Consider the following 15,449-nt stretch of genomic DNA (forward strand, 5'->3'; position numbering starts at 1 on the left):
GCAGTGTATTATATAAATATAGCCAAAGGTTGTTGAGTATGAATGAATAAATAAAAGTAAAAAGTAAGTATGAATAAATAAAAGTAAAAAAAATAAAACTATATAAATAAGAATTATAATTTATTGAACATACTTATATTTCAATATAATATAATGTGTGAGTTGAGTTATTTTTGAAAGCATGCACACATTTGTGTGTAGAGTCAATAATTAAAAGAAAGCGATTCTTAGGCCGCCTTTATTGGTCTTCTACTGCAGATTATCTTATTGAGTTTAGTGTAGGCCGTTCGATCAATACTCAATCGATAACACGCTAGTGGCTCGTGTTATATGTTGTCTTTCTGCTATTTCCGTCTGTCCGGATTCATAAAATAAATTGTATGGTATTAAAATGCTAAAGGTATAAAACTTTAGCATAACATAACACCTACTCATAAAATATATAGATTGTTTTACATGAAAATAAAAATGGAAACGTGTTTACATTTGCCCACGTACGTTCGCCTACACGTTCACATACCAACAGTTACAAACAAGACTCGATTGCACTCTTTGCCTATATTTAGATTGCATGGAAAAGATATATTCGAAAAATTTTGCAAAAAGAAATCTTTAATTTTTCGACCTGAATATGAGCGAAAAGCAATAGTGTACATCTGCTGATTTTCAATCCATGAAACACAATATTTGAGTTATTTGATTCAAACACTTGGCTAAATTAATTGCTCAAATTGCAATTCAAAAATTTTTTTAAATGCTCGTGACTTACTCGTTAAAGTTTATAACTTAACAAAAAGAAAAGAAGCTAGCGTAAAGACATAAGTCTTAAGACTTAAAAGTAAATCTTTTTTATTTCTTTTTAATTTAAAAACTGCAGGGCAGTGCATTGTATTCGTTTAACGAATAGAGTTGATGAGTTCTGGAAAGGTGGATTAAATCGTTAAAAAATATTTTTAATTAGTAATTAGGACAATACATTTGAAAAATATATTAAGAAGTGGGGTGATTAGAATTCTCGAAGGAATTTAAAAGTAATAATAAAAAATGAAAAAAATAAAAAATGTTCACTATATAACTATTTAATTTTAGGGTATTAGAATTTCTATCAAGATTTGCTTTTTACAAATTACTATACAAGGTGCGCGAAAGTATTTTCTGTAGGCTACACTGATATGTTTTATGCGCTCTTTGGAAATAATTGTAATGTAATATCTGTAATAGTTGTGCCGTGATTTCAAACTACTGACAATATCTGTTAAGCGGAAACAGGCGTTATCAAGTTATTAGTTTAGTTTTATTGGGCCATAGTGTCATCTGAGGTGGGTTATTGTGATTGACCTCGAGGCTATAATTGAAGGCTTCTAATGAATTTGAGCACTTGCTCGTGCTCTTTGTTCTACATTACAAATGGATTCAGAGTAACACAACTTATGTGAGTGGGCCTTCGTCTTGTGAGAGCTGTACATTCGCAGAGAATGCGGTCCGGTGACTCATCATCCAGCTCGCAAAATCGACACACGTTTGAATTTCCACAATAACGATAACGAAGACTAAAATGCCCCTTATACATAGTATCCAGTGAGAGTTCGTAAGGCCTTAAGGACGTTAAGTATTATGTACAGAGAAAGATTTTAATTAATAGTAACAATTTCCGTTGATAGTAACAGTTGTTGAAATAGTTTCCGTACCGATGGTAATGAAAAAAAAACTTAATGGATTCCGTTACTGTATATGTATACATATATATATACATATGTTAAAGTTTCTGTAAAATTTTAGAACAAAATTTGTCTATTTTTTTAACCATTTTGTTTAGCTTGATTTGTGGGCCCAATACTATAAATCTCCGAATTATTTAAATTAGTTAAAGATATTTAAATGTTTATTATGCAATTCGCAATTTAAAACAAAAACATAAGTAAGTCAAGTACAAAGACTGGCTTACTTACAGCCTTGCCAGGCTTTACCATGAAGTAAAATGCTAGAAAGAATATAAGAAAACATGAGAAACAACAATTTTACCATTTTTATTGTTGAGCGTTACATCATCGCAGCTATATACATATGTTTGTATCGTAATTATGTGGGCATATCGAAATCAGTAAAAACAACCAAAGTTTAAAATAGTGACGTTATTCCGTTTGAAATTTTGTTTTATACCTAATTACAATCGGTATATGTGTACATGCAAACATATTGATAAACACCATATGGGAGCAATTAAACATTTTAACAAAACTAGTAAATTTCTACCAGAAACTTGTGTTGGAGTTGGAGTATTGCGAACGTTTTCGTAACTATTAGGCACTGATTTTAATATTTTGTAAGAAAGAGACTGATCGTTCGCCATCAGAAAATCAGTTAGAGCAGTAAGTTCAATTCGTGATGTGATGTAAGTGGGTGTTACTAGCTTAAACAAGTGTTTAAAGAAACTGAGCGGGTTGTTCATGCATTCATGCAGTAAAATATAAAAATGTGGTGGTGTAATTTGTAATGCGTGTTTTTTAAGCTGTTGACTTTTAGTCATTGATAAAACATTGACATTTAAAGTTCGGTTGCATGCTTTGGCGCATATTCAATAAATAGGTTTTTATACCTAGTACGTAGGATAACTATTACTCGATTCTACGACTTAGTGATACGAGTAACTGATGTGTATGCCATTATTGTGTGATTAAGCAGGGAAACTGAATGCTCGTTAAAAAATGTGGTGCAGAAATTTAAATTTGTTCAAATTGTGAAATATAAAAATTGAGCTATCAATTCAAAAGAACAAAAGAATGGCAAAAAATGCCGAGTGTGTATGACTTTTAAAAAAGTGAAGGATGAATTTATAGAGTGGCAAATTTAATACGAGAATGATTTGTTTATTGTGCATACGTCATGAAATTTTAAGCGACATCTAAAAATAGTTTTGCTTATAATAAATTTAACAGTATGAGATATAAATAAAAGCATTGGACAATCAAGTTTCAGGATTCATACTTTTTTTGTTGTCTATGCAGAAAGTTCAAACGATATATATTATATGTATGTATGTACGATCGTCCGTACCACCTTACAAGCGAAAAAAACGTCGCTGTAAATACCGAAAGTGTTTGTGTTAGGCGATTTTAATATTTTTTTTATATTTTTTTATATCTTTGGCATTTATTGTCATATTATTGTTATTTGTCTCATTGTCCTAAAGTACCCCATTCTATTAATTTCCGACTATAGTTAGCTGGATGTATGACAATATTTTCACAAGAAAACACCATAAATAAAATGTTTTGTTCGGTTTGTCTTTAATCTCATTAGCAGTAAATGCTTTATTACAAACATGAGATAAGTAAACAATATATGCACATACTGTACTATATATGGAAGACTCAATTCGTTGCTGTAACTCACAACATGCGGTTTAATTAAAGAATACTTGGCATTGGATTCTAGTTCTGGTTTGTGAGTAGTGCAACTACACTTACTATGATTGTCTGGTCCAGCAGATGCCTGTTAGTTTTGTCCTGGATCTCGTCAGCGAAGTTAAAAGGTGTCTCCTGACGTGCCTAGGAGGTGGCTCTGGCGCAAGCAGGTGTCTTCTTGCTAAGCAGCTTGTTGTGCTTCATTACAGGGAACATCTGTGCCTCATTGTGAAGGTGCTGTATTGGGGACATCAAGATGTAATCTGTCGCTGTCCGAATGGCAGTGTTTTGGCATGTCCGAAGCTTCATTCACTGGGTGTTATTGGTTTCAGACGATCAGATAGGCGCAGTATAGTTTAGAATCGGCCGGCCAATCGCTTTAAATGTCGATAGCAACAATTCTTTGTCTTTGCCCCAAGTGGTGCTGGTAAGCGATTTGAGGGCCTTTTTGCGATTTTGGACTTTAGGGGCAATTGCGGTTGTATGCGCTGAGAAGACGAGCAAAGTGTCCAAGGTAACTCCCAAGATTTTGGGGTTGTTAACAGTCGGAATTGGTCGGAATCGACTTTTACTTTAAGTTGCAGTTTGACCTCCTTTGTCCAGGTGGTAAAGAGGGTCGCCGTGGACTTAGTGGGGGAAAGTTGGAGATTCCTCGCAGTGAAAAAGCGAGAAAGGTCAGTGAGGTAGTTGTTCACTTTGTAGCATAGGCTATCGATGTCACTGCCCGACGCGATTATCGTACAGTCGTCAGCGACTGAGAGCAGGGAGACTCCCTTGGTGGTTTATCTGGGCGTTTACCATAGTGAATGCAGTGGTGGTGCTATGCACTCGACAGAAACCATGCTGATGGGAGGCTGGGACCAGGTGTTTCGTGAAGAGTAGGAGTAGGAGGGCTTCAAGTGTTTTCACTACTGGGGAAAGGAGAGTTATCGGACGATAAGATTCCCCTTGGATGGCGGGTTTCCCAGGTTTCAGTAGTGGGACCACTTTCCCTGCTATCCACTTGTCAGGGATAGTGAGAGTGGCCAAGGACAGATTGAAGTCCTTTGTAGAAATCTTACTCCCAATGCAATCTTCAGCATCAGCGCGTTCAGTCCGTCAGGAACAAAAGCTTTTGATGATTTTGATTTGTTGATGGCCCCCTGAACCTCATCATTGGAGAAAGCAAGTGGCGCACTGTCGTTTGTCAGTTTGTGCAGCCGTCTGGTGGTACGACGCTTGGTTCTGTCGGCTGGAGGATGCAGTGTAAAACGTCGGCTAAAATAGCTCGTGCATCTCTTCGGGTCCGACGAAGAACGCCCGTTGAAGGTGATATCCACCTTGTCGTTGTGCTTCGTCGGGTTCTACAGGGACCTTACGGTTTTCACCTCTGATTAGCGCACCTATATCAGGGTGATATCCTGCCGGGCAGAAGGTTACAGGGGGTGTGTATATGTTAAAACTTTTGACCTCGGCATAGATGCCTTCGTGGAGGAGACGTTACTGCACTGTGTGGTGGACTATGAACGCCAGGCCACCACCATTGTCTCGCTCGCGATCATGTCTGCCATTTCTGGTGATCAGAGAGGATCTAGCGTGCAGCTTGGTTTCTTGGACCGCTGCTATTGGGGTCCTATGTCGGCTCATTCAAAGTCGACTATCTCGTCGATCTTACTCCCGAGTCCGTTGCAGTTGTATTGTAGAAGCTTAATGCTTCTTGGTAAGGCTGTTATAACATGGGTGGTGAGGGACGCGTGTGGCTGCCTGCGTGTTGGGCCTGCTGTGCAGCCCGCTGTTGTTCTTGCGGCTTAATGGTGGTGGGCGGCCGTGCCACGGGGGTGATTGCCGCTACTGAGCTCGCAGCAGGGGGCAACGTAGTTGTCCACGCACGGGTAGTACGCAGGCCGGAACATCTCCGAAAGTCGTTGCAAAAATTGCATTTGACTGATGCCAGGTCCCAGTTATTTTGGCCTGACACACGAAACAGACTGTGCGGGTGACCAAGAGCTGCTGGTTTGTCCCCGCAATGGGGTTAGAGCAGGATGGATGGATAGGATGGGCTGTGTTTGGGGAGTTGTGTTGCTCCGATAGGCTCCTAACCTTGGAGGTATTGTTTGTGGGGGCGGTTGGTAGTGCCGGCCTATCAGGGGGTAGTAGCCATTGAGGCATCAGACGCCACTCCCTGTATGACTTAGGGCCTTCCTGAACAGGTCTTAAGGTGGCTCCACCCGTTGCACTTATTTCACCTAACCGAGATGGAGTTCGGGTGGAGCCGTTTATGGCATACACAGCAATAGAATACCTCTGGCCCAAGGTCGGATTCAATACCAGCCCTGAGGAGCAGTATTTGGAGCAAGATTGCTCCGAGGAGTTGCTCCTGTGACGTAAGAGGTGGGGTGATATACTGTTCACTAGACAGGGCTAGTTTACGGAGCGGCAGCCCTTGGTGGGGAAAAACCCGAGTCATTCCGGTAACGTAGATCCGGCTGCCATGGATATCGTCGGAGTAATTGAGAGGTATTTCTTGACGTGTCTGGAAGGCAGCTCAGGTTCAAACAGGTATCTACATGGGTGAAACTTGCGTAAGACTGGCTGCCATGGGAATGTAAAGAATTAAAGCTTAGTAGTTTGTGCTGCCACCATGTTTATAAATTACTTGGTAAATACGTTGGTGAATGGATTTGTAGAAATTGTTCAGATAGCCTAGTGAGATTTCAGACCAGCTCGTTTTTATGATTCGATTCCCATTCCCATAAACCTAACGAGCAGGCCATCCTCATAGATTAATAGATCAACAATGTTCAGATCTGGGTAATACAATGTCCATGCTAAAGTTTAAAAGTTTTGGGGAGCAATCCAAGTTTTGACCACACATGAAGTGGTTACAGTTATTTTGTAGTCCTACCATTTTCAAGTCGAATTTATTGCTCGCCTCGATTTGCTCCCTTTTTTCCTGCAACCTTCTTTCACGTAAAGATCCACAACCTTTGGACTTCGAACAATATTTTAAGTCCCTCTGTGGTCTAGATATCGATTTGTCCTTTTTTGTTATCTGTTAAACCTTTCTGTTTTCCCATTTTATTATAACTAAGAAGTTTTCGACCAAACACAATATTGCTTTTTCACAGCTTTAATGCGTAAATAACGTAGCGTGTAATGGAGCGTCTCTCTTCAAGTGAACCAATAAATCAAGCACCGTTAGATGGAATAATATTTGAACCGGACTTAATGGTTAGACATCGCAAGAAAGCTTATACTTACGTTGTGCGTAAGCTTACCGAGTCCTTGGAAATAACAGATCTCATTAATTTAACGAGCATCATTTTCATTAAATCCCTGATAATTAAAACGATGGTTTTAGCAATTTTCATGTTCATTTAACCGGGAATTCTGTATATACTACTGTGGGCAAAAAGTAAGGTGAATTTGGTTGTAAAATGGAAACTCTTTATTGATTGTTGAAAATCAATTTCTTCCCCTTCAAAATAATCCCCTCTTGATGAAATACTCTTATGCCAACGATTTTTCCAATCCCCGAAACATGCCAAATAGTCCATTTCCGGTATAGCCATCAGCACCTTCTTCGATTCAGCTTTTATCTCCTCAATCGACTCGAAACGCGTTCCCTGGAGTGGTCTCTTGAGTTTTGGGAATAGTCAGAAGTCACACGGAGCCAAATCAGGCGAATACGGTGGTTGCGGATCGATATGCGTGGAATTTTTGGCGAAATGGTCACGAAGAACGAGTGCAGTGTGAGACGGTGCATTATCGTGATGCAAAAACCAAGAGTTGTTGGCCCATAATTCTGGTATTTTTAGACGAATTACTTCACGTAAACGACGCATAACGCTCAAATAATATTCCTTATTAACACTTTGGCCAGATGGAAGGAATTCATAGTGCACCACACCACGAAAATCGAAAAAAACTGTCATCATGACCTTTATTTTTGAACGACTTTGACGTGCTCTTTTCGGTCTGGCATCGCCTTTAGCACGATATTCGCTTGATTGGTCAGTTGTTTCATGGTCGTAAGCATAAATCCAGGTCTCATCTCCCGTAATGATGCATTCGAGCTTGTCTTGATAGTCTGAAAGCAAGAAATTGAGAGTTTTCGGTACCAAACGAGATTTGACTTTTCGTATGCCCAAATGGTCTTTCAAAATGGTTTTCACAGATCCTTCTGATATTCCGATCATATCAGTAAGGTCTTTAACAGTCAACCGACGATTTTTGAGCACTAACTCCTTCATTTTATTGACGTGTTGGTCATCTGTTGACGTCGATGGTCGTCTGGAGCGCTCCAAGCCATCAACACGTTCTCGACCCTCTTTGAAGTCTTTGTACCACTTATAAACATTTTTCTGCGACATGGTCGAATCACCAAATGCCTTCTGCAACATGCTAAACGTTTCCGCAGCCGAAATTTCATTCCGCAAACAAAATTTGATGGCACTTCTCTCCTCAATCAAATCAGACATTGTAAAAATCGAAAAATGCGCTCTTGGTCGTTTGGTAAACACAAGCATAAATATATTACTGATAATGACATTCACATGAAAGTTGGCCCAGATGTTATTAACAGTGCTGCCAACTCATGAAAAAAATAACTAGAGCGAAATTTTAATCCCGCGAAGTATGACAAATAAATTCACCTTACTTTTTGCCCACAGTAGTATATTATATATTTTTGTATAATTTCTTTTGCACAACTGTTTGGAAAAAATCAATTTTCATAAACTATTCTATAAGAATAGAATAATCCCTGTGAATTCAAAACAAAAATATGAATAACGGATTCAATACTTCAACTCAACTTGAAAACTCTACGCTGAGAATAGAAAGTACGAATTATCAGCCGTCGAGCATCGTTCCGAATTATTCTAACAATGCAATTAACAAATATATATCAACGGAAATAATCGGTCAAAGTATTGACAAAACTAAGATATCAAAGCGCTCAGCAAATGGAGGACGTCGTATTACTTCAAACATCACCCGTAAAGTAACCATATTAAACCGAAATGTTTTCGATACGATAAAACAACCAGCAAAGATTCAAAAATTAGAAGGAGTGTCATCGATATGTGCTGCAAAAACGGTAAAAAACTTAATTGTGGTTTTGTCATTGAAGTTAACTGTATGCCATTATTTTGCTACTTCTAATTGAAAGAATTACTACAAGAGTATCTAAATTATATATATATGTATATATAATTGGGCGTACACCATTTTTGGCTGTTTGGCCGAGCTCCTCCTCCTATTTGTGGTGTGCGTCTTGATGTTGTTCCACAACTGGAGGGACCTACAGTTTCAAGCCGACTCCGAACGGCAAATATTTTTATGAGGAGGTTTTTCATGGCAGAAATACACTCGGAGGTTTGCCATTGCCTGCCGAGGGGCGACCGCTATTAGAAAAATGTTTGAGTTAGAGTATCTAAATTACTAATATTTATAATTATCTCATATTTTTGGTATCAAAATAATTTGATATATGTTTGGGTATTACTTAAGATAGTCCAGGGAAAAAAGAAGTTATTTTTACTTGAGAGGCTTTAGTATTTATAACACAAGGCATAACATAGACGGAAATTTACAGCTGAATCGAAACGATCATAGAAAAGAATTTTCTCGAACTTTTACCCTTGAGCAATATCGGATCTGATTTTTGGATGTTGAGAAGTGGAGTGAAATGTGGGATATACTGAATATTCCACTTTGTTTAAAAATGTTTAATCCACGAATGAAATTTTTAATATTTTTCCATAACAAAGGCAAAAAACACTACTATTTGTGCCAAAAGAAATGTGCGAGGTTCTCCATACGGTGATTCATTTTGCATCCTCTGGTCGATAGGTTAAAGTGTCGTGCTACTAGACGACTGCACAAACTGCCAAACAACTGTGCACCGCTAGGTTTCTCCAGCAATGAAGACCAGGTGGCCTTCAGGAAGGCAAAAACGGGGAAACCTGGGGATTCTTATCGCCCGATAACCATCTTTCCCCCAATAGTGAAGACACTTGAAGCCCTCCTACTTCTACCCCCACTCTTCACGAAACACCCTGCCATGCATAAGCGTGTCTTCCGTAGAACGCACAGTGCCACTACTATACTTCTAAATTACACTGCGCCTGGCTGGTCGCTTGGCACTATAGTCTAAGAGCTCATGACCAAAAAACCCAACATATTTTATACCACTTGAAATTTTGTGTGAGATTAGTTTTTTAATACTAGAATCGATATCCCGCGGGCTGGCTGCTCAATAGCGGTCTTAATTATGGGTTTTTATTTTTTAAAATTGTTAATAAAAAACATTTTCCCAACATATTTTATACCACTTGAAATTTTAACAGAACTTCATTTACGGTCTGTATAAAATGAAACGATGGTTGCCAGCCCATTCTCATGGTCCCAAAGTACTGCCAGCCCATGTTGAAAGTGCGTTGATGGAAGCACAAGTCAACATATTTTATACCGGCTGTCTTTTTTACACGACATTGGCAATACAATAAATTGATGAAATCTGTAGAGCCAGCCCATTCTGATGGTCCCATCACATGGAAAATTTGGAAAATTTCATTCATTTCATTCATTCATGAGTGCGAGCGAGACCGACTTACGTGAATGTGGGCGCGCGAGAGAGAGCGTATATCGTTTATATTCTGTCTCTCCGTACAGTCTTGCAAAAATGGGAAGGATGAAAGGTTTGTTCATCAAAAAATTAGAGAATGGAATTTTTTTTTCCTTTTCTTAAAAAAGTTTTTATTTCTAATTTATTATTCCTTTATTTATTTATTTAATTTATTACATGAATAGAAAAAAAAAACAAAATTAAATTTTTAATTTTCGATGTCAGAAATTGATTCCGAGTCTGAACTGAAATAGTCATTTTCTATTTCTTCAGCTTCAGCATCTGAAAGAAAATCATACCGTCAATCAAAATACCTGATAGTTGCAATATTTCGGACTATGAATGAATGAATTTTATTCAGCAAATGTTGAAGGTTGCATGAACCATCATAACTATAGCCACGGTCTTCGTACAATTTCTTCAATATATCATCGTATATTTCACCCAGAGATATTAAAAAGAAACAACTGCCACGAGCAATGATGTTTTTTTGGATGAACTGATCAATTTCATCATCAGCTTCCTTGTGTAGTTCCCGATTCAGATTAAATTTTGTGTCTGCAGTTGGATTGCTTTTAAATTTATTAAAATATTCAACCCGACAGATTTTGTGATAAAATAAGTGCGGAGGCTCGTTCGAAAGTGACTTAAAAAATTCACTATCTTTCACAACATCCAAATATTCTGCCAAGGCTTCAATGAGATTTTTTTTTTCTCCTCTGACAAGTGGTGCCTGACGTCCTTTGGATTTTTTATATTTTTTATTACAAAATGCACAAATATCCTGCTCCACACTTAATGCTGCCTCCGTTAATTTTTCACCTGAAGGTTCTTGTATGGCAGATTGACCTTCCTGATGTGTTTGTTCTATTTCGTGAGCAGATGAAGTGCTTGGTGTCGGTTCATCTGTGAAAATATATTTGAATACAAAAAAAATTATAATCGGAACTAGTATTATATTCCTTCCCTTATTACAGTAAAATAAATATTTTCATACCTGTTTGAACTGAAATATCCGATGATGTCGAGCCATAACCGCCGAAAAAATGTATCCCACAAACTCAAAATTTTACAGGGGAAGGTTTTTTTTAAATTAAATCCGTTTGAATAAAGCCATTATTTTAAAATTTTTAATGTAAATATGTTTTTGTGCAATACATTTAATTTTAATAATTTTAAATAGATATTTGCATCATAAGGGTTGTTTTTGTGGGATACATTTTTTTTGCTTTCCTTCTGGCAACATATTATTAAAAAAGTGTGTGGGTTACACAAAAATTTATTTTAAGGAAGTGACTTCCCGTTTTTTTTTTATTTAATTTTTTTACTTAGTCCTTAAAATTAAATTACATTTGATTTAAAAAAGAAATAAATGTATACATTTCTTAGTATATTCGATAAAACAAAAAAGTAATGTAATTCATATATTTAAAGTTTTCTGTTAACAAAGTAATGTTATTCATATTAAAATCTTGTAAACTTGAATAAGGATAGATAAAAATATATAAAGAACGCTAAATACTATCTTCCTGGTCGGTTTCAGGTAGCAAATCTTTAACAGATCCATCCCATTTGAAATTTAAATACTCGTGTTGGAATTTTACGGGTAAAGATTTTCTATCGCATTGTAGAATGAATATTTTCTAGAATAGAACAAAGTAACACTTTTTCCATAGGGAGTATTTAAGACCTTCTGCAAGTCGAAACTTGTACATAAATAAGCCGGATTCTCTTTGCATAGCTTTTGGTCCTCCAAAAATATTTGCTTACATTTCTCTTTGTCCTTTAGATGAATTTGATACTCTTACATTTATCTTTTTTAGGTAAATGAAAGCCTAAATTGAAACTGTTTCTAAAAATATTACGGAATACTCTTAACGATAACTGACTATTTTCTTTATTAATAGCTTTCAAATGTTTGACATAATGCTGATATACAGTTTTCATGTTTCGAAATTCTTGAGGTAGATATAATTTTGTACTTTTATTCCTGCCATAATGTGAAGGAACCGCTGGTAATTGTTCTATAAAGGATTTTACTAGCGATATGCTTGCTTCCTCAGATTTGTTGTGTGCAGTTGGCTTTTTTATATTTTCAAGGCAAGTTTTATACGAACTTCTATTTTTTATTACGGATATTAAAATCGTTTGTGAAGTGTTCAACGTTTACAATAAAAATTGTTGACAAACTTTAAAACTGCTATTATTGATATTGATAAAATAATTAAAGCTGCACTTTTTTCTGTCACTTTTTCCATATCGCCTTTTAATATCGACTTGTTTAACACAAGAAGACAGCCAATCTTTCTGTCTAATTTTGTTGCCGATTCCCCAAAAATATTCATTTATTCTTACTCTTTCATCTTCAGAAATTTTATCATGACACGAATTTGGACATTTTTTCTTTAAGCACGGGTTGAGCAAAACACTCGTATTTTTTTCTTAACTTTTTACAGCCTTTTAGGTGTTCTCTTTTGCTTTCTGTAGCCCCTTTTCCCAACACACGTTTCCTTCTCGACTTCTTTTAAACTTTCCAAACCATTTAAATCAACGAAAGATTCATCTGAATCGCTATACGGTACCAGGGAGAGCTGTAAAAATATCCAATAATTGAAAACAAAAACATATTTTGCAAAAAAACAAACTCATACCTTCGACATATTGTTCTAAAGCTTTATCTTTAATTAAAGTTTCAAAAAATTGTTTTTTTTTTATTTTTTCCCCTTGTGTTGTCATTTATTTTAAAAGAGAATTTAATTGTATCCCACACAAGCGTTCAAAGAAAATGTAAACAAGTCACCATATGCATTTACATTAAAATTGTTTTTGTTATAAAATCATAACGGTTTAATCTACAGCCATGAAATTTCGACAGATGATGTAAATGATGCTGAACTATCGATTTCGATAACAAAACAAAAATCGATTATGGTGTGGGATACATTATTTTGGCGGTAATGGCTCGATGTAACTGCCTTTTTTTCATAATACTTTTTCATGACTGCTAAGAACATTTTATGGCATTTTATATGATAGCCGTCATTACATTCTGATGCTGGTAAAATAACATCTTTATATTTTAAATTAAATTTTTTTCGAATGTCCAACACTTCCCGGCACTTTTTTAACGTATGCACGGTAAAAGCAACGAGTTTATCATTTGTTCTTTTACTGTTACAAAAAACGCACTTGATGGAAGATTCCATTTTAAATAACAAGTAAGAAAATCGAACGAAGAGTTAAAATTTACGTCTTTACTAGCCAACACTGTGGAAAGAACTAACTATACCTGACGTCGTACTTTGGGTCCGGACACTGTTGTCCTTGAATACCGCCCGTATTGTATTGCAGGCAGATGGCGACTTATAGACGGAGAGCTCATGACCAAAAAACCCAACATATTTTATACCACTTGAAATTTTGTGTGAGATTAGTTTTTTAATACTCGAATCGATATCCGGGGGCTGGCTGCTCAATAGCAGTCTTAAATAATATGTTGGGTTTTTTGGTCATGAGCTCTTAGACTATTATGAATCACCATTCAAAATTCCTAGTAAAAAAGTAGAGCCAGCGCGCGCGACAGACAGTATATAAACGATATACGCTCTCTCTCGCGCGCCCACATTCACGTAAGTCGGTCTCGCTCCCACTCATGAATGAATGAAATGAATGAAATTTTCCAAATTTTCCATGTGATGGGACCATCAGAATGGGCTGGCTCTACAGATTTCATCAATTTATTGTATTGCCAATGTCGTGTAAAAAAGACAGCCGGTATAAAATATGTTGACTTGTGCTTCCATCAACGCACTTTCAACATGGGCTGGCAGTACTTTGGGACCATGAGAATGGGCTGGCAACCATCGTTTCATTTTATACAGACCGTAAATGAAGTTCTGTTAAAATTTCAAGTGGTATAAAATATGTTGGGAAAATGTTTTTTATTAACAATTTTAAAAAATAAAAACCCATAATTAAGACCGCTATTGAGCAGCCAGCCCGCGGGATATCGATTCTAGTATTAAAAAACTAATCTCACACAAAATTTCAAGTGGTATAAAATATGTTGGGTTTTTTGGTCATGAGCTCTCCGTCTACTAGTGATTCGCAGTGGACAAAATTTCAGACCTGCCAGAAATCTGCCCGGTTAAGGGGGAACACCACTGTGAACGCGTGAAAATTAAGTGATTTTCATGAAGTTTTTGTTTTTGAGAAAATTGTGCAGGTTTCAAAAATGAGTTTATGTTTTTACCCTTTTTTTTGTTTTCGAAAGGCTTGTAAAAATATTCATTCAAAAATTAAAAAAAAAAAAATTAAAATCGATTCATAAGTCTTCGAGAAATCGAGCCGTGTTTAGAAAAGTCGTTTTGAGAAAAACGCGTAACTCACTACTTGCACTTATTGTATTGGGTATAACTTCATAAATTTTCAAAATTTTAAGTAAAATTTTTTTTTTTACATATTTTTGAATATATCTACTTTAAGAAAAAAAAAACGATTTTTTTGAAAAATTACAGTGGTGTTCCCCCTTAAGGAGCACAGTATCTCTTCGACTTCAATAACGAGATCAAATAACGACTGCAACTACGGGATCGAACAGCATACAGACAGACATTAAACGTCAATTGTCGGGAGTCTCTTACCACCTTCCTAAACTTTCCAACGCTGGCTTCGAAATTCAACCACCACCAATCGCAGACTTTAATTCAATTTCATTCTGGATATTGTGGCAGAATCAGCCCCGACATACTCATATATGTATGTCTAGGATATGAAGGTACCCTGCACGATACTAACCACCTATTCACATGCGCTCTTAATCCACCTACGTTCCACCTATTCATGTTCGCATCAACTCACCTACCACCTCTATGCCTCTGAACCCAACCCGTCGAAATAGCATGTTTTCTGGGCCTTTCGTTAGATGAGGTCGATGATAACGATCGGTGGTATATTTTTTCTCTTTTTTGGATTTATTTGCTTGAGTATACTGAAGCATCTTTTACTATAAAGTATTAGGATATTGGATAATTTAATTAAATTTAAGTATTTAAATATTCTTATACAACTACACAAGCGTACATGATGTACCATATGTATAAAATAGATTGTTCATTTTACAGAGTTTGAGCTTTTATATTTGTTTATTTTATAGATTTCGGATATTGTTGTTGGCAAGGATGACAATGTGTCTGCTCGGGAAGCGTTACTACGTTGGGCTCGTCGCTCTACGCTACGGTATCCAGGTGTACGGGTGAATGACTTTACATCGTCTTGGCGAGATGGATTGGCATTTTCTGCATTAGTTCACCGAAATCGACCAGATTTGCTTGATTGGCGAAAGGCAAGAACGGATCGACCCCGTGAGAGATTAGAACACGCTTTTCATATTGTGGAAAAAGAATATGGAGTTACGCGTCTATTGGACCCTGAAG

The 15,449-nt window shown here is 36.7% G+C and overlaps 1 protein-coding gene across 17 annotated transcripts in view; it reads left to right on the top strand.

Moving 5' to 3' along the window:
* LOC129245563 (dystonin) overlaps window positions 1-15,449 on the top strand; it is a 181,339-nt gene that overhangs the window by 60,812 nt on the left and 105,078 nt on the right. For 12 of the 17 annotated variants that reach the window (XM_054883795.1, XM_054883803.1, XM_054883804.1 and 9 more), the window contains one exon: window positions 15,170-15,449. In XM_054883795.1, coding sequence (XP_054739770.1) covers window positions 15,170-15,449 — 280 coding nt within the window. Of the gene's footprint in view, window positions 1-8,154; window positions 8,485-15,169 lie in introns of those variants that run through there. The other 5 variants (XM_054883801.1, XM_054883805.1, XM_054883797.1 and 2 more) reach the window with 1 other exon arrangement.

Source organism: Anastrepha obliqua, chromosome 4 (genome assembly GCF_027943255.1).
Source record: "Anastrepha obliqua isolate idAnaObli1 chromosome 4, idAnaObli1_1.0, whole genome shotgun sequence".
Lineage (NCBI taxonomy): Eukaryota > Metazoa > Arthropoda > Insecta > Diptera > Tephritidae > Anastrepha > Anastrepha obliqua.